This window comes from Lissotriton helveticus, chromosome 11, assembly GCF_964261635.1.
Source record: "Lissotriton helveticus chromosome 11, aLisHel1.1, whole genome shotgun sequence".
Lineage (NCBI taxonomy): Eukaryota > Metazoa > Chordata > Amphibia > Caudata > Salamandridae > Lissotriton > Lissotriton helveticus.
Genome location: NC_136072.1, coordinates 981414214 through 981437619, shown reverse-complemented (window position 1 = coordinate 981437619; position 23406 = coordinate 981414214). Strand labels below are relative to the sequence as shown.

The 23406-nt window shown below is 46.6% G+C and overlaps 1 protein-coding gene across 1 annotated transcript in view; it reads left to right on the top strand.

Moving 5' to 3' along the window:
- CRYBB2 (crystallin beta B2) overlaps positions 1 to 16262 on the top strand; it is a 56176-nt gene extending 39914 nt beyond the window's left edge. Inside the window, exons 5-6 of the mRNA XM_078666076.1 lie at positions 13454 to 13596; positions 15939 to 16262. Of these exons, the coding sequence (XP_078522202.1) occupies positions 13454 to 13596; positions 15939 to 16107 (312 nt within the window). The 3' untranslated portion in view covers positions 16108 to 16262. The remainder of the gene's footprint in view (positions 1 to 13453; positions 13597 to 15938) is intronic.
- Positions 16263 to 23406: the final 7144 nt, after the last annotated feature.

Below are 23406 nucleotides of genomic sequence, written 5' to 3'. Positions count from 1 at the left end.
TGAATATCGCGGACTTTTCAGCGATATTCATGCATTGCGTCCGTTTTTTATCGCATTTGCGATAAACCTTGGTAATACCAAGGTTTATCTGCGATAAAAATCACCGAAGCTCAGCTGTAAAATTTTGTCTCTAACCAAGCAATAGCGATAATTATCGCTATTGCTTGGTAATATGCCCCTCAGTACTTTAACCTTGTCGCAAGCCAATGAAGCCTGTCGCTTCTCTGGAGTTGACCACATGTATTCAAAATATGCATTGGGTACCCCACATGTTATGTTATAACAGATTTCTTGAGCGCACTGTCACCATAGGTTTCCTGGCGCTAATCGGATTTAGAAAAGAAAGGGAAAAGGCAGGGGGAGAAAAAAAATTAGTGGGGGAAGAGTAGTGTTTTTAGGGATTTCCTAAAAGAAAAAAGGGAACAAGATGACTTGAGTGAGAGAGGGAGGGAGTTCCATAGCTTGGGGGCTAGACAAGAAAAGCTGCGGCCACCTGATCTGGAGAGTTTGAAGCGGGGAACGACGAGGAGCAGGAGGTGAGTGGACCTCAAGGTACGAGGGGGGCAATAAGAAGTGATTAGAGACTTGAGAAAAGCAGGGGCAGGACCAGTGAGAGCTTTGAAGACTAAACAGTGAACCTTGAAAGTGATTCTTTCGTTCACTGGTAACCAATGAAGGTGGCGTAATAGAGGTTGGGCCGACTGCCATTTGGGGATTTTAAAGACCAGGGGAGCAGCCTGGTTTCGGACAATCTGCAACCTAGACAACAGAGATTTAGGGAGACCGTGATAGATTGAATTTGAGAAGTCCAACCGGGACATCACCAGGGCTATTAGGACTTGCAACAAGGCTTCAGGTGATAAGAGGTGAGCGACTTTCCGTATCCTGTAGAGCTGGAACATACAGGAAGATGTTACTGCGCTCACCTGCGCCTTGAGAGTGAGCCCGGAATCAATCAAGACTCCGAGGCTCTTGACACATCCAGCAGAAGAGGGAGGTGTTCCGAGCGCAGTCGGCCAGTACTGAGGACCCCAAAAATGGGCACTTCTCCCCGGGAGGAGGAGCTCAGTCTTGCCCGGATTGAGCTCACACATGTAAACAATTACCTACACTACAGTTTGCCAGGAGCAAAATTTGGCCCCTCATCTCTCCCATATGTCCTGGTTGCCCTCTCGTATGCCAAGAATTGCCTTCACTATTTAAGTGACAGCCCATTGGTGCCTCCACCAGACAAGAATTGCCAGTATGACAGGGCCAGCAGCAGTCTCAAAAGTATAACCCACCCACCAAACCCACACCCACCAACCCATACACACATACATACACACACAGTCTCATTCACTGTCTAACCCACACACTGTCTCATACGCTCACACACTTTCACTCACATGCTCACTGAGTGTCTCACTTACGTCCTCTCTCACTGTCTCATTCACTGTCTCAAGCTCAGAGTCACTCACACTAAATCAAATATTAATTCACACTTCCCCAACACCACACTCTCTCATTCTCTCACAAACATAAACATTCTCTTTCTCATATTCTCCTAAACACTCAAGCTGTCTTTCTCACACAGGTGCTCTTAAATACCCTGCTTTTTCACTTCCCCCTTCTGACTCATTAAGAAAGGGTAAGGTGATGGGCAGAAGGGCACAAAGCCATGGCCACTGCAGACCTGAGCCTAAAGCTCGCTGGGCTACCTATAAATATGATGTCAGAGCGCATCATCAGAGGGGGAGACTCGAGACAACACTGCCTTACACTGCTTGACCCTCGCTCACAACGAAAGTCGATATTTTTATTTTTATTTTAGTGCTAGTGAATAATAGTTTATTCTTTACTATTAGTTTAGTAGAAAAACGGGACAGAAAATAGGGAGCGGGAGCCCCAGCGCTACATAGTGTAGCACTCTGCAAAGGTGAAATGCAGTTTCCTGTTGCAAATACACTATTTTCCAAACATGGGAAGAATTTTGATTCCTTGGAGAAAGTTCCTCACCTACACCCTCAGTAAATCTGGGGGTGTAAACAGAGTGCATGGGTGGGGAGGAGTTTGAGAATTCCCATAAACATATATGTTTGCGGACAATCACAAACTTCCAAGGCAAGCATTGTTTAGAATGCTTATTTCCGACCCTGTGATTGGGATTTACTAATGCAGGATTCTTTTCAAATGTGGTGCAGAAATCTACAGTAGTAAATGCATTTACAGGTGCCAGTAATCCCTGTGTGAATAAGGTATTTTCCAGTGGCGGCCTCCACAAAACGCCAGTAGGGGATTTGGGGGAAATAAGGGAGATGCCATTTTTAAAAAACATACCAGTCCTGCCGCCCACTCGTCGGTGCTCCTCTTCACTCCTGATGGTGTCCCAGCAGTCCCTTGGACACCAGCACAGGCTCACCACCCAATCCAGATGCTGCTCTCACAGCATGAGAGCAGCACCAGGCTTGGTCTGAGCAGCCGTGTTTGCCACTCAGACAGTGCCTTAGTGCTTGTGGCATCTCTACAACCCAGCGAGAAATCTAAGTGTGCATGTCTGTTTGGCCAGCCTAAGACGGCTAGCCAAACCGACATGCGCACTTTACAGTGCACACTACCCCCCTCCTCCCAGCCATGCCTGGTCCGCTGAATGACCTAGTGGGGCGACGTTCCTCTGCCATTATGGAGGAGCCACCCTTGGTATTTTCAGCTGTAAACTTCTGTTTATGGCCGAAGATACCTTTGCAAGTAGGGCCACATGTTTTTACCGTGGGGATACGTACTCACCTTGTGACTCAGGGAGAGGTGTGGCGCCGCGGCCAGGGTGACTGACGCTGGAATCTGGGGACCACGGTTCGATCCCCGGCTCCGGCGGCAGGTTAGCCCAGCACCATGTGACTCTGGGCAATAGCTCGCTTAATCTTCCCGACGGCCCCCAGCGCCTATAGACCCTTACGGGTGATTGTGCGCTTTACAAATGTGGACTTTACTTTACTTTACTCTTGCCTTAGAATTTAGTATTGTAAATGCAACCGCTGAGCCTATTCCAGGCGAGGTCGCCCCCACCCACCGCTGCTCCTGCCCGCTGACCACCAGTGCGCTGCCTGCTGCCGGCTGACTGCGTTGCCTTTCAGTTCCCCCCCTCCTGCTGCCTCCGTTTTTCCCCTCTGCCTGTTGGTTTCTCTGGCTCTCTGCCTCCTGTCTCCTCCTCGCCTCGCCTCCTGTCTCCTGTATTCACCTTCCCCTTGCCCCTTGCCTTCTGTACCCCTAACTCCCTATTCCCTATTTCCCCCCCTTCTGCTGCTCTCCCCTACCTGTTAGCCTCCCCCCAGCCGCCGGACGACCCAGCCGCCGCTGAGCCGCCCTCGGCCCTCCTTCCCGCCACTGACCACCAGCCGACTCCGCCCTCCCCTGCCCACTGGCCGCTCCGCTCCCGCCACCCAGGTGACCCGCCCTCCCGGCGCACTACTTATGACGCCCCCTGAGCGACCGCGCAGCGGACACGCGCAGCGGGAGCACCGAATGAGCGCCGAAGGTGCGCCAAAGGTAAGCCCGTCTGCGCCCGTCCGCGCCTGGACCGTGCCCAGCGCTAGGACCCCTGGCCCTCCCCGCCGATGCAAGACGACCCGACTGACCTACGACGCCGCCACTCTCAATGCACTCAATGCCGGCCAGACCCACGCCTGCTGCCAAGCCACCCCGAGACGCACCCACGGACCTTTCACCTGCCGCACCTGCAAGTTCACCTGCCTCCGAACCTGCCCCGCACCCGCCAAGACTAACACCAGCAGCAACCACCTGAAGTGCATCCTGCTCAACACCCGCTCCGTCCACAGGCACACCGTGGACTCTGGAACCTCCTCGACACTACTTCACCGGACGTCACCTTCCTCACGGAGACCTGGATAAACGCCTCCTCTGCACCCGACATCGCCATCGCCATCCCGGACGGGTACAAGATCATCAGGAAGGACCGCATCAACCAGACCGGAGGAGGCATCGCCATCATCCACCGGAACACCATCCGCATCACGACCGACGCCAACGACTCCTTCGCCGCAGCCAAACTTCTCCACTTCCAGATTCACACCGACCCTAAGACGACCCTCAGAGGCACCCTCGTCTACAGACCCCCGGGACCACGCACACAATTCAGCGAAGACATCGCGGACTTCATCAGCCCACACGCCCTCCCCTCCTCTGACTACATCCTGCTAGGGGACCTCAACTTCCACCTGGAGAACAACAAGGACCGCAACACCACCGCCCTGCTGGAAAACCTCGCCAACCTCGGACTCAAGCAACTGGTCAACACCCCCACCCACTACGCCGGCCACACGCTTGATCCCGTCTTCTCTTCCAGCAAGTACATCACCTTCAGCCACGCCACCGAACTCCACTGGACCGACCACAGCTGCGTCCACTTCAGCTTCAAGAGATCCACGACCCACCACCACCCGCAACAGGTACCTCACAGGAATTGGAGCAAGATCACCGCGGACCAGCTCACCACCTCCCTCAGCCAGAGCCCACCCGCCAACACAACGGACCCCAACGAAGCAGCCCGCAACTTCACCCAGTGGCTGACCGCCTGCGCCGACGACCTCGCGCCACTAAAGAACCCTCCCAGCAGACCCAGAAGCAAGAAGGCATCCTGGTTCACCGACGAACTCAAAAAATCCAAGAAGACCTGCCGAACCCTCGAGAAAGCCTGGCTCCTCGACCAGACCACCGACAACATGACCGCCCTCAAACACGCTACCCGCAAGCACCACCAGCTCATCCGCACCACCAAGAAGAAATCACTGAAGGAACGACTGGACAACAACGCCCACGACAGCAAAGAGCTATTCAACATCGTCAAGGAGTTCTCCAACCCCAGCACCGGCACCAACGACATCACTCCGTCACAAGACCTCTGCAACTCCCTCGCCTCGTTCTTCCACCGCAAGATCGCCGACATCCACAACAGCTTCTGTGCACCACCCACTCACCCAACCGTCGAACCAACGCCCCCCACCGCCACCCTCCGCACCTGGACCACAGTAACCACCGAAGACACAGCCCGCACGATGAACACCATCCACTCCGGATCACCGACCGACCCATGCCCTCACCACGTCTTCAACAAGGCCGACTCCACCATCGCACCCAAACTCCGGAACATCATCAACACCTCATTCAACACCGCCACCTTCCCGGAGAGCTGGAAGCACGCCGAGCTCAGCGCCCTCCTGAAGAAACCTACAGCGGACCCCATTGACCTCAAGAACTTCCGCCCCATCTCGCTCCTCCCTTTTCCTGCTAAAGTCATCGAGAAGATCGTCAACAGACAGCTGACCGCCTTCCTCGAGACGAAAGGATCCCTCGACCCCTCACAGTCCGGATTCAGAGCCAACCACAGCACCGAGACCGCCCTCATCGCAGCCATCGACGACATCCGGACCCTGCTCGACAAAGGGGAAACAGTGGCCCTCATCCTCCTGGACCTCTCCGCTGCGTTCGACACTGTCTGCCACCGCACCCTAGTCCAGCGCCTCAGCAGGATCGGTATCCAAGACAAGGCACTGGAGTGGATCATCTCTTTCCTCGCCGGAAGAACACAAAGAGTCCGCCTCCCCCCGTTTCGCTCCGAGGCCACCGAAGTCATCTGCGGCGTCCCGCAGGGATCTTCTCTCAGCCCCACTCTCTTCAACGTCTACATGAGACCGCTTGCAGCCATCGCATGCCAGCACAACCTCAACATCATCTCTTACGCCGACGACACTCAGCTGATCCTTTCCCTCACCAGAGACCCCGACATCGCCAGAACCTGCCTACACGAAGGGATGAAAGACGTCGCCGAGTGGATGAAGGACAGCCGCCTGAAACTGAACTCAGACAAGATGGAAGTCCTCATCCTGGGATCCTCGCCCTCCGCCTGGGATGACTCCTGGTGGCCCCCAGCCCTGGGCACCGCACCCAAGCCAACCGACCACGTACGCAACCTGGGCTTCATCCTGGACTCCTCCCTCTCGATGACCAGACAAGTCAACGCCGTCTCCTCATCGTGCTTCAACACCCTGCGTATGCTTCGCAAGATCTTCCACTGGATCCCGACCGAGACCAGGAAGACTGTCACCCAGGCACTCGTCACCAGCCGACTAGACTACGGAAACGCCCTCTACGCCGGAACCACAGCCAAGCTACAGAAAAGACTCCAGCGCATCCAGAACGCCTCCGCCCAACTCATCCTGGATGTCCCCCGACGCAGCCACATCTCCAGCCACCTGAGGAACCTGCACTGGCTCCCCGTCGACAAGAGGATCACGTTCCGGCTCCTCACCCACGCACACAAGTCTCTCCACGACCTGGGCCCCAAGTACCTCAACGACCGCCTGACCTTCTACACGCCCACCCGCCAACTACGGTCCACCAGCCTCGCCCTCGCAGCCGTACCACGCATCCGAAGAGCAACCGCCGGAGGAAGATCCTTCTCTTACCTGGCTGCCAAGACGTGGAACTCCCTCCCCATCCACCTTCGGCTGACCCAGGACCATCTCACCTTCAGGAAACAACTCAAGACCTGGCTGTTCGAGCAGTAGCATTCCCCCTCCCCCAAGCGCCTTGAGACCCTCCCGGGTGAGTAGTGCGCTATACAAATGGTATGATTGATTGATTGATTGATTGAACTTGTGAGGCCCTATTCACAAAGATTAAATGCAAAACCTTAAATATAAAGGTTAATGGAGGGGCAGGGCTTACTCAACCATTTGTTTCTTTGATGTCAATCAGAACGGCTGCTTAAGATGTTATTATTGGACTGTAGTCTATATTAGTTGAAATCAGAAATCCCTGAAGGCTAATCATCTTACAGTATAGGGGTCTAGACTAGTGTACATCAGAAGTAACCATTCTACACCTACACAAACATTTAACTGAAACCAGTGGCATTTGCACAAACAAGATCACTATTGAAACCCAAGGCACATTCTAATGACATTAACAGCATACTTCAACTTTCTTTGAGTGATTCTATTACCTGTAATTGTATTAGTCCAATGCTCTCTCTCTCATCCCATACCTTATTTTCGTAGGACAGGGAAGTGATTGCTATGCTTTTTAATTTAATAAAATGCCTAACTAGTTTTGGGCAAGTCTATAAAAAACACATACTTGCAAACTTAGGGGAAGATGTTCAAAGGTTTTATGTAATGCAGCAAGGAAGCTTGCTATGCTGTGTGAATAGGAGAGAGCAGAAATGACCCATACCCACTAAGATATCACACACTTCTGCTCCCTCCTTGTGGCATGCTGCAAGGGTTCCTGCATTAAGAGCAATATTGTTTTTGTGCAGGAAGGGGCACCTTCCTGCACAAAAACTTTCATGAAAGGCATTTTCCTCTTTGTAAATCTGCTGCAGAATGCAGCATGCCACCAAAGAGGAAGTATAAAAGTATTTCCCCTTGTTTCGCCCAGGTCCCGGAGGTGCACCATTTTAGTGCAATCCCAGGTTTACAGACCTTTGTAAGTCTGGGATTGAGTCAAATTCCATGGCTGAATGCATGGGAACGCTCAAACTCCACCCATGAAACACGTCCCTGCTGCAAGGTAATGCAAGGCAGTGATTTGCGCTGCCTTGTGTGACTTTGGATTCACTAAACCACGCAGAGCCACGCAAGGTGGACTTGCATGGCTTAGAAAATCCCACTTAAGGAATTGCGTTATATTGCAACCATTTATGTCATACAAGGGCAATGCAAGCCGTTAGTAAATCTGCACCTTCCTGTCTAGGTTTCAGTGCTCCACAAAACAATACAATCATCCCTTAAACTCACTGGTCTAACACTATGCTGATCAGGCTGTGCTAGTGAGCTGATGTATGCATGCATGTATGTATGTATGTAGTTGTAGTTGTTCAGCGCATACAGTGCTGAACAGAGGGCAGGTTTCCAGGGTGGCAATGCTGGTGTTTACAGAGAGGTTAGTAATAAGAGGTTCCTATTGCAAATCCCTACGCAAAGTGAGCAAGGGACCCACGTCTGGGCATACCCTGCCAACTTAGGGCTAACAAATCTAAAGAATGATGATGGATTCAACCTAGACCTGTGACTGGGGGTGAGTGTTCTGTGCCCAACCCTCATCTATCCCCAATAGTTTTTCCTTTGCAGAGACTGCATGAGTGGTAGTGTCATTTAAAGAAGGGAAAGCACCCGGGTTGGATAAAGTCTCTGCAGACCCCTTCAAATCAGACACTTCCATCTGGGTCCCTTATATTAATGCAGTTAGAAATGGAATTGCAGCTAAGGCAGCTCTACCTGTCTAATGGAAAGGTGTTGAGATTGTTACGGTTTTAAGAAGGGGAATTCTTGCATCTCCTCAAACTACCATCCAATCAGTCTAATAGATACCCTTGAAAAGGTTTACTGTAAATAAGTGTTGGAGCAACTTTTGGATTGGTGTGATGAAAATAAAATCTTGTTGAATCGACAGGCATGTTTTAGGACCAAAGTAAGTGCAATCGGTCAGGACTTCCATTTCTTTCTGGCCAAGTAGAAGATTATAGATATAGGAGAGGGAGAGCTTTTTGTGACCTCCATGCCGTGTTCGATTTGTTCACCAGAAAGAAACTCCGGGAGGTTCTGCGAGAGATGGGATCCCTATAATTTGCTGCATATAATCAAGCTTCTCCGTGGGGGGAATTCTGCAAGGGTTTGGAGTGGCACAAGAGGAGACCTGACTGAGGCTATTCCTGTTGAGCAGGGTGTACCTCAGTGCTGTGTCCTTGAGCCTACCCTGTTTCTTTGTACATCAATATTTGTGCCAGATATTTGTTTAACTGTGTCAATGACTCCCCTACCTTGGCAGGACAGAACATCCCGACCCTTTTATTTGCTGACAGCATTCTTTTACTGGCTAAAATTAAGAGGGGGTCTTCAAAATTTGATCAATAGCTTTATTCTGTTTCGTCCTGAGTAGGGCCTCTAAATTAACATCTTTAAAACTAAGAAGATGGCTGACTCTAGGAAAAAAGGTAAAGGGTGTTGTCACTATAGGAAAGGAAGCCTAGTAAAGGGATGGGGAGTTTGACCATTTAGGAATTCGGCTGGCAGAACCTGGATCTTAGGACCCGCAGATCCTTAAAAGCTCATTTACAATCAAATATAGAGCAGGGGCGATATGTATATTTGCTAAAAGGGCCTCTTGGTTTCCAATCCTCCCTGCTATGAAAATGTATAAGTCACAAGCCAGGGGTGCAGCTTTGTATAGAGCTGAGCTACAGGGTCACTGTAACATGAGCACGTTGAGTGTTGCTGAAAACCACTTCATTAGAGCCCCTACCGGTCTCGGAAGACGCACGCAACTAGTACCTCTACGACTGGACTTAGGTATCAGTATAATTGCAGAATTGGCTGCACTCAGACCACTACTACATTGGGTGTGCATTTGGGCTACAAATGAATTGGACTTTTATCAAGAGGGACTTGCAGAGATCTTAAAATTGCATTCAGCTATAAAGATTAAATGACAGGGTTTTATTAAAAAAGCTATGCTTGATCTCAGTCTGAAACGTTTGAGAAGATCATCAAGGGAGTGAAGGAGGAACTCCTTGGGCATGAAAGAATCAGGAAAAAGAGAGCACTTTCTGCTTCCCGTGAAACACAGGTGTCACTTCTGGCACACACTCCCATCTTGATTCAGGAAAACTCTCAGATACTGGGAATTAGTGATAAGAGAACCCAACTCTACCCATCATCATCAAAATATGCTACATTCTAACCTCTCTAACTGGTGAAAAGGAAGGCAGCGGGAAGGTAGTCAGAATCAACAAAGATTTCTACCTAGCAGTTGGCAAATTAGGGCCTGATTTAGATTTGGTGGGCGGGTTACGCTATCACAATGGTGATGGATATCCCGTCCATGGAAATATAAATCGTATTATATCCTATTGGATTTATATTTTGAATGAAATGAAATGAAATGAAATGAAATGTATTTTTGTAGAGCGTAATTGCTGCCCTGAGGCGTCCAAGCGCTAGCGGCAAGTATGATTTGCTTAACAGAAGGAAGTCGCTAAGAAATTAATGAGGAGCATTAAAAAGGAAAGTCTTCAGCTGTTTCCGAAAGGAGGAAAGGTTAGGGTTGGACCTGAGTTGAAGGGGAAGTGAGTTCCATAGCTTCGCGGCATTATGAGTGAACATCCTGCCGCCAGCTCTTGCCTTTTTTATTCTAGGGACTATAGCCATAAACGCCTGGCTAGAACGAAGATTTCTACTAGGATGATACTGTGTTATTAGATCACGGACGATAGCCGGTCCTGTGTCCCAGAAGGCTTGGTGGGATATACACATAGCCTTAAAGGCAATACTTTGTCTTACCGGTAGCCAATGCAGACTGCTCAGTCCAGGTTTGGCTGACAGTCTGCGCGGCAGCTGGAGCAATGTGCGGGCTGCGCAGTTTTGCACAATCTGTAACTTACGCAGTGTGTATTCAGGGACACCGAGATAAAGGACATTGCTAAAGTCCAAACGGGACTGAATTAGACCCTGAATGGCCACCTGCTTTGCCTCCATAGGCAGAAGGGGAAGAACTTTCTTCAACATCCTAAGGAGACCAAAGCAGGTAGCCGAAAGTTGTGTAGCCTGGGTATTAAAAGATAGAGCTTTGTCCAGCCAGACCCCAAGCCTCTTTATGTTGTACTTGGGGGTTGGAGGGGTGCCTAGGCATGGGGGCCACAGGGAGTTGAAAAATGTGGGGTTCGTGGGACCCAGGAGCATCAGCTCCGTTTTGTCCCCATTAAGTTTGAGGGAGGACAAAGTCATCCATCCCTTTACCTCCTCCAGACACTTCATCAGCCCCACTGATGCTGATAGACCATCCTCCTGCGCCAAGGAGACCACTAGCTGAGTGTCATCCGCGTAAGAGATAATTTAAACGGACGGACAACCTCAGCCAGCGGTCTCATGTAGATGTTAAAAAGCGCAGGGCTTAGGGAGGAGCCCCGCGGGACTCCACACCTCAGTGGCCTACTCGTGGATACTGTATCTCCATCAAAAATTTGGAAGGACATGTTGCTCAGAAATGATTTGAGCCATAGCCATCCTCCGCCTGCTATTCCGACATTCGAGAGACGGCTCAGCAAGGTGTCATGGCTGACCGTATCGAATGCCGCGCTTAGATCAAGGAGGATCACTGCCACTGATCCCCCTTGATCCAGGATCTTTCTGGTTTCCTCGGTGACTGCCAGCAGAGTGGTCTCTGTCCCATGTCTGGGTCGAAAGCCCGTCTGGGTGGCATCTAACAGCTGGTTATTCTCGAGAAAGTCCACCAGATAGGTATTGATGTGCCTCTCGAGAATTTTGCTCACCCAGGGGAGCAGGGAGATCGGACGATAGCTACTGAAGTCACCGGGGTTCAGATTGAATTTTTTTAGCAGAGCACGGACCATGGCCCACTTCCAAGCAGGAGGGACGGTACCGGAGGTGAGGGAGGCATTCAGGAGGTTCATGATGGGTGATAGAACGACCTGAGGTGCCAGCATCATACCTTCTGGGGGAGCTGGATCACATGGAGATGCAGATTTTACCTTGCGGGCTATAGAATCCAGAGATTCGGGGTCTAGCAGTGGAAAATGATCCAGAGTTATCGGGGATTGAGATGGGGTATCCCCCAAGTTTGTCTGTCCCTGAGCTGGGGGTTCTGGTGCTATGGAGGGAAAAGATGAGTAGATTTGGTTGACTTTGTGATGGAAAAATTCTGCCAAGTCATTGCAGTGGACTACAGTTTTACCCGGGTGCATGCCAGGGGAGGGAAGTTTGGTGAGACTTTTCACTATTTGAAAGATTTCCTTCGGTTTAGACTTGGCTCGCAAGATTTTATCCGAGAAGTAAGTAGACTGGGCAGATTTAACCTCAACCTTGTAGGATTTAATTGCCTCTCTATATTGGGTTTTCTCATCCAGTGAGTAACCCATGCGCCACCGTCTTTCTAGTTTCCTGCAGTGGCGTTTCTTTTCCCTAAGGGCCTCCGAATACCAAGGGGCGGTTTTTTGAGAGCGTTTCGATGTGATTTTACACAGGGGAAGGGCGGCCTCAAGGGATTGTACAATCCATTCTTCATATTCCTGATTGGCCACACATGGGTCCCCGTTATAAGGGGGCTGGTCAATCGCGAGTCTACTAGACTAGATTTTGGCAGACAGGATATCCATCACCATTATGATGGAGTAACCCGTCCGCCTAGATCTAAATCAGGCGCTTCGTCATCAGTGAGAAGTAAGAAAAACCCTTTGGTAACTACATAGCATAGGCCTGGTGCAAAGGGAGCATGAGATGGGCCTGCCTATCACCATTGTTTGAATCAGACTGTCCCAGATTAACCTTTGCTTGCAAGAATTGTAGACCATGGGATGACTCACAGACTTTGTATAGTGCAGGCAGCTTTAGATAACTGGGCTGCGTATAACACCAGAATTCTATGCAAGGGGGTAGGGGAAACAACAATTAAGTGTCTTAAGGATTGAGCGCAAATGTTTGAAATGCATTCCTTCATATTGAAAAGCTAGGAGAGGAATTTGAAGGCTTGAATAATGTGGTCAGAGACATAGAAAATGATGAACAAGTAAGTCTTAATATAATTGCATTAATCATACCTGGAAATCTGAATTGGAAGTATCAAGGCATTTTTGTGAAGGTGTAATACAGGCAGTACTCCATGGAACATAGTTCTGCCTGGAGGCCCTTATGACTCAGAATGGGTGAGAGGAAGTGGTGATATTCCCTTAGGGCCAACAAGCAGAACATAAATTGTATGCCCTTTAACTCAGCACATTCAAGCTTTTTCCATTAGGCGGTGAGTTCCAGATACTTCTAACAGGAAATGGATTGGGTTGGCATCTCATGCTGAGACAGCAGATTATCTAAATTATAATTGCCAGGAAAGCTCTAATGACAGGCACATCACTTTTCTGTACTACTGAGATGTGAGCAGTGATCCCCAGATCCTAAGTCCAAGTACCACTTAAGGGACCTGCCATCACTCTTATCCATGGCCATTTTATTCCCTGGATGGCATCTAATCTGGAGCCATGACAATAACTGAAAACCAAAGGTGCTGTGGTCCCTGAAAAGAGAACAAAACGTAAGCGGCTTTGGTAATGGACACCACCCAGCCATTTCATTCACTAGCCAGATAAAAGCAGGCATTTTACGAGGCAGGTTGCTTCTTTAAGTCATCTTTTAATAACAGTGGCAGAGATAAACATGTTATATAGGTGCAAGGTGATGCAAGATCACCATGGAGATGTGGACACACCTCATTGAGAGGATGGTCTTGGACCAAAGAAGAAATTTGAGAGGTAGTGGCCCTTATCCTGCAGACGAAAAGCATAAGTTGTCAGTGTTGCAAAGTATCAACACGAATCAAATTTGGGAATTTCGGTATTCTTGGCTAATGCTCAAACCACCTCCTTACACATGCGGTCTTCCATTTTCAGGATAGCCAGGAGCATAAGATTGTGCTATATGAAAACCCCAACTTTACTGGAAAGAAAATTGAGATCATAGACGATGATGTGCCCAGTTTCCATGCCCATGGATACCAAGAGAAAGTGTCGTCCGTACGTGTTCAAAGTGGCACGTAAGTAAGCCATACCAAAATCCCCAATTGAAATACTTAATAGTAGCGTGATGATGTCTTTATTTTATATGGGCATCGAATGCTGTGAATGTGAAAACATCTAAATATTGTACTTGAAAATAACTGTAATGTTGTTTGATAAGATTTTATATAATTCTTGTGCGAGAGCAGTCAAGCTGCGGACATATATAGATTGTAAATGGTAAATCACATGTCTATAAACCAAACATGGAGGATTGAATATGCAACACAAAATATCAGTGCTTCAGAAACACGAACGTCTTTGAAACTACTTAAAATTATCTTTGAACAATTCCAATCCTGTAATATACCTAACGAAGCATTAACTATGTAGTTTCTTGGATTGGGGGTATGTTTAGTAGAGGGTTTATTTGGCCAATTCACAGCTCCTTAAGAGGAGAACAGCAAATAAAAATTCCCCAAGGTATATTTAACATATGCTTCAATAATCTAATAGGAAATCCTAATACTTGGTTGTGCTATTTTGTTTCACTCTAAGTAAGCTCTAGGTTGTTAAAACTGCCAGTAGTGATAATGTTTAATTATTGCAAGGCATTAAACCTCGCAAACTACTGCAGGAGATTATACAGTTTAGCAAAATGACATCTGTGCCCAAAATTTGAGTACCCTTTAAAACATGATAAGGCATTTAAAGCCGGTCGCATGCATGGGAGGAAATTATTTAACATGCACATTCTTTATCAACTCCGTACTTATGAGCAATAGTCCTATTGAATTATTCAGACTAATCGGTGTTACAAATTTAATTGCAGTACAGCCCAGTAATCTCTGGTTCTCAGATGATTTAAAAAGTCTGGGACAAGAAGGTTTTTAACTTGATAGCAAACGGCTAAGGCCTGTCGGTAGCTCTAATTGTGATGGGCGACATAAACCAATTAATCTGCAAATCACAAACTGTGTGTTTGAATAGTTGACACATATGTACAATTTGTGTGATGGGGAAAAGAAGAATTTAAAGAGGTTATAGGTCTTTTTTAATTTAACCACCACTAGACACGAGTAAGTTTTGAAATATAGAAATAACAAGTAGAGTTCCTGAATTAAACATCTCAACTTCATTTATGAATGCAATTTATTTTTGGGTGCATATTCCCATTTTACAAGATGAAATGTTCATGCATTGACTCAAAGCCATAACATACTCAATTGTGCAGGCGTACCTTATGCCTTGAGTAAACTGGAATATTTTTTAGAACTTTTTTAATTGGTATAGTGTTTTCTTTGTTGAGCTAGCAAAGGTCATGTGCTGTCTCTTGAATATTCATTATGAGATATGTGCATGAGGTGTGGTGCATTGCACCTGCCCTATCAATCACAGCTAGCCGCGGGTGGTAGTGGGAGTACCTGCCGGGCGGTGACGTGGGGAGTGGGAGGGGCAGAGTGGGGGGTAGTAATGTATGGATTACGGAGTTTAACAGGTAGGTAAACATATAAATAAATAAAATGAATTTCGTTGCGCGCACTGCATCACATTTGGTGATGCAGTGCACGCAACAAAATTCGTTTTATTTAACTATATGTTTACTAACCTGCTAAGCCTCGTAATCCATACATTACTACCCCCCACCCTGCCCCTCCCCCTCCCCACATCACCGCCTGACAGGTACTCCCACTACCGACCACGGCTGATCACAGCAACTGAGCTATGGCGACAACGTATTCAGTCTATTTAGTTTGGCACAGCACTCTTATTATTTTGAGTAAACTAGTAAACTCTTTTCAATTAGTCCTCATGGAACTTTCTTTCATTCTTTATTTAGGTACTTTAGTATTTTGACAGTTTATTTTTTATGACGTAGGCACTGACATTATAACTAGCACTATTATTTCTTTGAAATCAGATCAGAATTTAAGCATACACAACACTGCGTCACTAAATCCTCATTTCCTTTTGATCAATTGGTTTTAACTGCATTCAAGCTGTGATCTGTGCGTTTTAGACCTTGGACTAAATATGTCAAGTGGAAAAAACACAAGGGTCAATCCACTGGTTATACTGAAATTCTGACTTAGACCTGCAGATGCTAGCTCTAAGATGCAACTAAAATGAAATGGAATGTTCTTAGCAATGCATTATTTAGTCAAAAGGCTATAGAGCAGCAGCTGTATCTAGTAGAAACCATTTGTAACTGGAAAATGGAATTTCGTCTTTGGTCTGAGAAAGCAAGAATGTGCATAGATTAATAAACCTCATGTATCAACTAATTTGAGCCAAAATAAGAATCTCAAACAATGCTGCATGAAGCTACAGCACTACTTTCATGAGCACTTCTGTGATTTGTCAATCTTTCTCTTCTCAGGTGGGTTGGGTATCAGTACCCAGGCTACAGAGGTTACCAGTACCTGTTTGAAAAGGGGGACTACAAAGACAGTTCTGATTTTGGCGCCCAGCACCCCCAGATCCAGTCTGTGAGGCGCATCCGTGATATGCAGTGGCATAAGAGGGGAACTTTCCATCCCACCAACTAAGACACACACCTCCTCCTCGAATTGCCGCTGACGCGAAGGAGAAATGAAGATGCTTTCAAGTGACCTGCTGCTGCTTTCTAACTGCATGGGGATCTGCCATGCCACTGTGTGATTGAACCTGCTAAAGCAACTCAATAAAGCTTTGCATTCCAAAAGCAGTATTGTCCTTGTTCTTGCAAGCCACAGTTAACAGATGTTGTAGTAACAGGGTTTGGGAGGTAAACCTCAGCAAGAAAGAAAAATGCACATAACGAAATGGTCAAGAATGGTGTACTAGTGGTTACACTTCCTAGTTGATATCAGCAAACGTGATCATTTAGGTACATTTGTAAGTTTTAGGACCCTTGTGTAAGTCACCCCAATTACATTTAATGTAAATTAAAATTTGTATTATCAAAATCATAAAACATAGAGCCACAGTCATAAATGCACAAAGCCAAAGAAAGCAATCACAATCTAAATATTAGAATAATGTAGAAACGAAAATACTTCTAGAAATATTCGCAATACTAGGTTGCATAAATGGGCCTATTCAAAAAGTATTTTATTCCTGCTAGTTGAACTTACACATGCACACAGCTTGACATACAGGTACAAATTCACTTTTGAAATCAAAGAAAGGTGAATTTGCGCTTATAAAGGATAATATTACTTTATAATGGATAATATTACCACTGTATGGTGTTACACCTGAGTAAATCTTCTCTTTGGCCTGGTAACAGTATTTAAGGGCAGGGAATCGTTGAAAAGCTTGGGAGACCCACAAACTAGTGTGCTTATGGGCATTCACAAACTACACCACACACTTCTATCCTGGAAACAATTGGGGATTTTGTATTATAAAAGGTAGGAGCAAATTTTTGGGGGGCGTACCTCTGGTAAGGGAAAGCCATCAGAACTGGTAAACCTTTGGGGTTTAAGTGAAGGCAAAAAAAGATTTTGTATGAGAAGAAAAAACTAAAAAAATACAGCTCTACTTATCGCATGCAAAGTTGTGCAAGGTGTACAGTTACATATACAGATCTGTGATCTAATGTATGTAATTGGGAATTTACAAAATAATTTCACGAATACACCTGGAATATGAAGAATTTATGAATCTGCACCCAGATGAGAGAGTAAAGCAAAGACTACAGATTTATTACATTTCTTTATGAATAGAGCCTAACATATTTGTTTTACAGAATATCATAAGGCAATGTGTCCTAATGAAAAAGGGATTAGTGATATCTAGAAAAGTATCTCAGGTCATATTTAAATTTCTATGACTATGACAAGCCGTACAAGACACTTGTTCCAGATTGCTAATGTAGACATTTAAAACAACCAATATTCTTCTTGTAATTTCAGGGCCGACTTCCACCATTTTATTGTTATTGTTGTTTGTTGAATATCCTTTTTTTATTTATTAAATGAGCACATATCAAGAGAATTCACCCAAATACAGAAACAATTTGTTTGACCACCAACAATTAATGTAGATTTTCATAGACTATTAATCAATTCAGTAAAAAAAAGAAAATCATTTTTTTTAACATTTTCCAATCCTGTACACACATTAGTTTATCTATTAAAAAGTAAATCATTGAACTGGATTATCTATTACATTTCGTCAATGCAGTGTAGCTAGACTTTAAATGTGATCATGACAAGAAGATTCATCCACGTGCAGAAACACACATTTTCTGACTCTCAACAATTCATGAAATATTTCAAACACCATAAATTCAATATTTAAACATTCTCCAATTCTGTAATATTAAGGAATCCATCTTAAAGTTGGATCATCTCTTGCTTTTGGCTATTTTAGTTGTGACAAAGCTTCAACCTTAATCAGGACAAGAGAATTTATCCACTTACATACAAAATCGTATGTATAATCATCAATGATTAATGTAGATTTTTGGATACTCTATATTAGTTCAGTACCCAAAATTATTCATCTAGCTCCTACACTCAAATCATCCATTGTGTAGTGTTCATACAGATACAGACAAACTTTAAACTTGATCAGACCTCGGACCCGGCCCACCTGTGTCTAATTCCACATTTATTCTCGACCCACTTCACCACTGGTGCCCATATCGGGGCCCCCCATTTCATAGCCCTCTTCCCTTTATAGTTATAGAGGGTTTTCTCCAGATTGTACATGCTTAACAAACGCAAAAACTGTTGCTGCATTGTTGGTGGTTCCATAGTCAGCCAAACCGCTCCTATAGGAAGACATGCTACACCCATTGCAATAAATATAAACATTTGTTAACCCCTAGAAACCCTTGTTCGATACCAAATAGCATCAGCGAGGGAGTGAAGTCAACATCTACTTTGAGTGCTGCATTTAAGAATGCCCCAATTCCATCTTTTAATGCCAGTAGCTACTCCATTATATTTGATTAATACATGCGCAAACATATGGGCCATATCTGCGGGGGACTTCCCACAGCGAGGTCAGTTATCATTGGGTCTTTTCAGCCAACTACACAGCTTAGTAGGGTTATAATAGAGATTAAAAATAGTCTTGTCCTGCTGACTTCTCAAAATTGCAGTAAGCAAAATTTCCTTATCAACCTCAAGCGATTTCTGCATATTTATCCTCTAGATCCCCAACCTTTCCTCCCATCTACCCACATGAGACTCGAGATCATCCGATGCCTGTTCCCTCAGCACTTTATAAATTCGCCCAGTCCTATTTGCCTGTAACATAAGTTCGAGAAGCAGGATTTTTTCAACAGAAAGTAACCCGCTCCCAAGTTTTAATACAAAGTCCCTAATCTTCAAGAACTTAAAAAAAGTTTTCCCTCCAAGACCAAACTTCATCTGAAGTTCACTAAACGAGTGTAAGTGGCGAAGGCTAAATAGATTGCCCAGTCTAATCATTCCTGGTTGCTGCCATGAGTTGCAGACTCCATCATGAAAAACCTAAATAAATTAGGTGACAGAAGGGTATATCTATTATATCTTGTAACCCCTGTTTTGCTCTTAAGCTGCTTCCAGATCTTGAAAGCTACTCCTACTGTCTTAAACTTAACCTTCTTGTAACTATGCTCGATGTCCCTCGCAAAACAACCACTGGCATCTTCTCCTAGAGTCAATTCATAGGTAGACGGCAGCTCTGATCATGATAGAATAGATTCCTCCTTATCTTTGATGAGAATCCCCATTACTGCAGCAGTGTTGCCCAATAATAATGCTTAATAATACTTAAAGTTAGGGGTTGCCCACCTCCCTCTGTCTCTGGGGATCACCATATATTTCAGAGCCCACCAAGCTCTTTTATACTGCTATAGGAAATTAGTACGGAATACATCCAATTGTTTGAGCCATAGCAATTCCAGCTCTAGTGGTACAGCTCTAAATAAATATACGACCTTTGGCAATAGAACAATGTTTGTCACAATAAATGTACCTACTAGTTAGGCGTAAACTATTGACTCTTAGATCTTGCAGAGATGTTTCCCAAAACTTGAGTACTGTTTATTTCAATTATTATCTCTACATTAGCAGTGATCTTAATTCCTTAATATAAGTACCGCTCTCTACTATTTGGTTGTCTCTCATTGCAATATTACTACTACAAACAATCTGGGGTTTCCCTTTATTCAAATAGTAACCTGATGTTACAACTGGGGGTTTCTAGTTGGCTGAGGTAAATACCTTAGTCCAAATAGGGACCCTTGCTACTAGTCAGGGTTAGGAGGGACACACTCTTAGATAACCCCTGCTCACCCCGTGGAAGCTTAGCCAGAGCAGCCTGGCTTAGCTCCAAGGCAATGTGTAAAGTATTTGCAACCACACTTCCGGTAACAAAGGGATAACACCACAAATGGACACCACACTGGTTTCATAAATATAGCGGTATCTTTATAAAAAGGAATATGATGAGACCAAACGCTAAAAATCCAACATATGCGTATTCGCAATATTTCGCTTTGCCGGTTATTAGGCCAGCAATCACTTGTAGGTTCTTGTGGTATTAATGAGCAATTCACGATCTCCAATGCAGTCCTAATGCAATATTATGCAGTTCGTAATGCAGTTCGTAATGCAGTACTAAGACAGTCCTTAATGCAAGAATCAGGATGTTTGTAATGCAAGAATAGTGTGATAAGTAATGCACAAATCAGGCAGTTCGTAATGCAAGAATAATGCGGTAGGTAATCTGCGCTGTCAACTCGGGCACCACTAGGCCTCAACAACAGAGACAGCGGTCAGATGCTTAAAAGTGCGGCCCAGTACCACTAGGCAGGTACGGGCTGCTCGGGGACTCAGCGCGTCTGACGCGGAGCAGCAGGAGGGAGCTCGGAGCACTCCTGTACTCCTCCTGCATGCCTCCCCAGGACACACGTGCTTGCGGCTCCCGACCGGAGTCCAAGCCTTACCTGGGGGGTGCTCTGCCTCGCTCTCGCCCTCTGCTCGTCGGACGTCCTGCTGGGCGATCCCGATCACGTTGAAGCTCTGTTGCTAGGCGACACTGTAGCCAGATGGGTTACGACGCTGCCTTCTCCTTCGTCGGCGATCTTGGGCAGATTCCTTTCAATGAACAATGATCTCTATCCCTTTCACCTTGTAGCTTCCCTAGCTTCAAGAAATCCTTTAGCACGTTGCGGCTCGGGCGATCTTTCCTCACTTCCTCAGTTATGATGACAGCTCGGGCCACAAGCAGCTGTGTAGCAGCATGGACGATGTTTCACACTGCGGGGGCAATGCGGTCATGGAAACCTCGTAAACAGTACTACGGACCACACGAAAGTCTCAGGCGTGCAAAGAGCACACTCACACAGCGTCGCTGAGACACACTTGGAAACTTTTATGTTCCTCGGTTTCCACAACAGGGGACCAGCTCTCCTCGGGCCCTTGGAGACAAATTACTTCAGGACACAGCACGCAGCAAAGTCCTCTCAAGCAGGGGGATACAGCACATAGCAAAGTCCCTTATCCTCTCCTCAGGTAAATCAGCAAACTGCAGGACAGCCACAGAACACACAGCAAGGGCAGTCCTTCTCTACAGTCTCTTCAGCTGTTCTTCCTTGGCAGAGGTTCCTCTTGACCACAAAGTAGTTTCAATCCTTTTCAGTGTTGATCAGTCCAACGTTCAGGGGTTTCAGCTCTCATAGTTATACCCCAAAAGTCTTTTACTTTGTGCTCAGGGGGCACTGACCCCTGTCCAACCAGTTCTGGGTGTCTCCCCGCCAGTGACACCTTCTTCCTTTGATTAGTGGGGGGTCTGGTTCCTCAATGATCAGTAGGAGGTGGAGCAATTATTTTATGGCAGCTGCCGAGGCCTCTTCACCTCCATGGGCTACCCTAGACAGTCAATCCACAACCAGGCAGAAACTCACAGAATTGTTAGAACAAAGAAACCAGCCACTTCTAAAAGCGCGGTTTCTAAACACACAATGCAAAAACCACCTTCACAAAAAGATGTGTTATTAAATTGAGTTCAGGCACACTAAACTGCACCTCTCCATCTTAAGCCTATGGGAAGATAGGCTGGAAACATATTACACAGCCCGTCCCATTCTGTCATATGGGCAAGATGGCCTTGCAACAGTGAAAAACGAATTTGGCAGTATTTCACTGTCAGGACATGGTACACACCTCAGTACATTTCCTACTTTTCACATACACTGCACCCTGCCGATGGGGGTACCTTGGGCCTACTATAGAGGTGCCTGGTGTGCATAAAAAGGGAAGGTAAGGCCTAGCAAGTGGGTGCACTTGTCAGGACAACAAGGCAGTTAACACACTGCGCGCAGGCACTGCAGTGGCAGGCCTGAGATCGCTTTTTAGGGCTACTTGTGTGGGTGGCACAATTAGTGCTGCAGGCCCACTAGCAGCATTTGCATTACCAGCCCTGGCACACATCGTGCGCTGTCACCATTCGAACTGGACGCCACCTGTTTAGCCTTAATGTCCAGTTCCCTCATGCTTAACTCATGAGCTAGGAGAATCTTCTTCTCTTCCAAGGAGAGAGCGTTCTTGCTCTCTTCTGCTCGCTTTTCACTTTCAATGAGCAGATTTTTCTCCTCTGCTTGAGCCTTAAGTTTTAGAACCTCCAACTCATGCTCTCTGACCCTTTGGTTTTCCTCCTGCTCCTCTGGGGAAAAGCTCCTCCCTGAATGGTTACTGCCAGCCCCTGAGGCTGGTCTTTCCACCGGCAAATCCTCTGGACCAAATACATTCCCTGGGTCATCCTCATCCACCTCAGCATCACCTGTCTCCTAACCTCTATGGCTTCCAATTAGGCAGCTCCTCCTTCTTGGCGCTACTTTTCATTGGACATGCCAAAGCTCTGCAGAATTGCCTCAAATCATCAACTTTGTAGGTAAGCAATGCCTCAATGTCGAATTCCAATTCTGCAGCCTCACTGGCTACTTGACTCCTTTGAGACATGATGTGTGGCTTAAAGGTCGCTCAAAAATAGAACCAAAAATCAAAAACACAATATGTGGTTGCGCCGTGGTGTGCACTAAAACTAGTGATGTATACCAATCACTGTGAGTCAGTTGCAAATACACGTTCAAATCCTCAACCGCTGACCACCAATGTTAGAACTGGGGGTCTCTCGTTGGCTGAGGTAGGTGCCATAGTCCAAATAGGGACCATTGCTTCTAGTGAGGGTAAGGAGGGACACACTCTTCGTGGCGGCGATCTTTCCTCACAGCCTCTGTTACGATGACGGATCGGGCCACAAACAGCTATGCAGCAGTGTGGACAATATTTCACGCTGTGGGGGCAATGCAATCATGGGTCACCTCGTAAACGGCACCACGGACCACACGGCAGTCTCAGGCGTGCAAACAGCACACGCACACAGTGTCGCTGAGACACACTTCTTAGTTTCAAATAGGCCTTTATCACGTTGCAGCTCGGGCCGGCGGCGATCTTTCCTCACAGCCTCAGTTACGATGATGGCTCGGGCCACAAACATCTATGCAGCAGCATGGATGAGGTATCATGCTGAGGGGGCAATGCGGTCACGGGCATCTCGTAAACAGTACCACGGACCACACAGCAGTCTAAGGCGTGCAAAGGGCACACGCACACAGCATCACTGAGAAACACTTCTTGGTTTCAAGTAGCCCTTTAGCACGTTGCGGCTCGGGCCGGTGGCGGCGATCTTTCCTCACAGTCTCAGTTATGATGACATCTCGGGCCACAAACAGGTATGCAGCAGCGTGCACGATGTTTCACGCTGAGGGGGCAATGCAGTCACGGGCACCTCGTAAACAGTACCACAGACCATAAGGCAGTCTCAGGCGTGCAATGAGCACACGCACACAGCGTCACTGAGACACA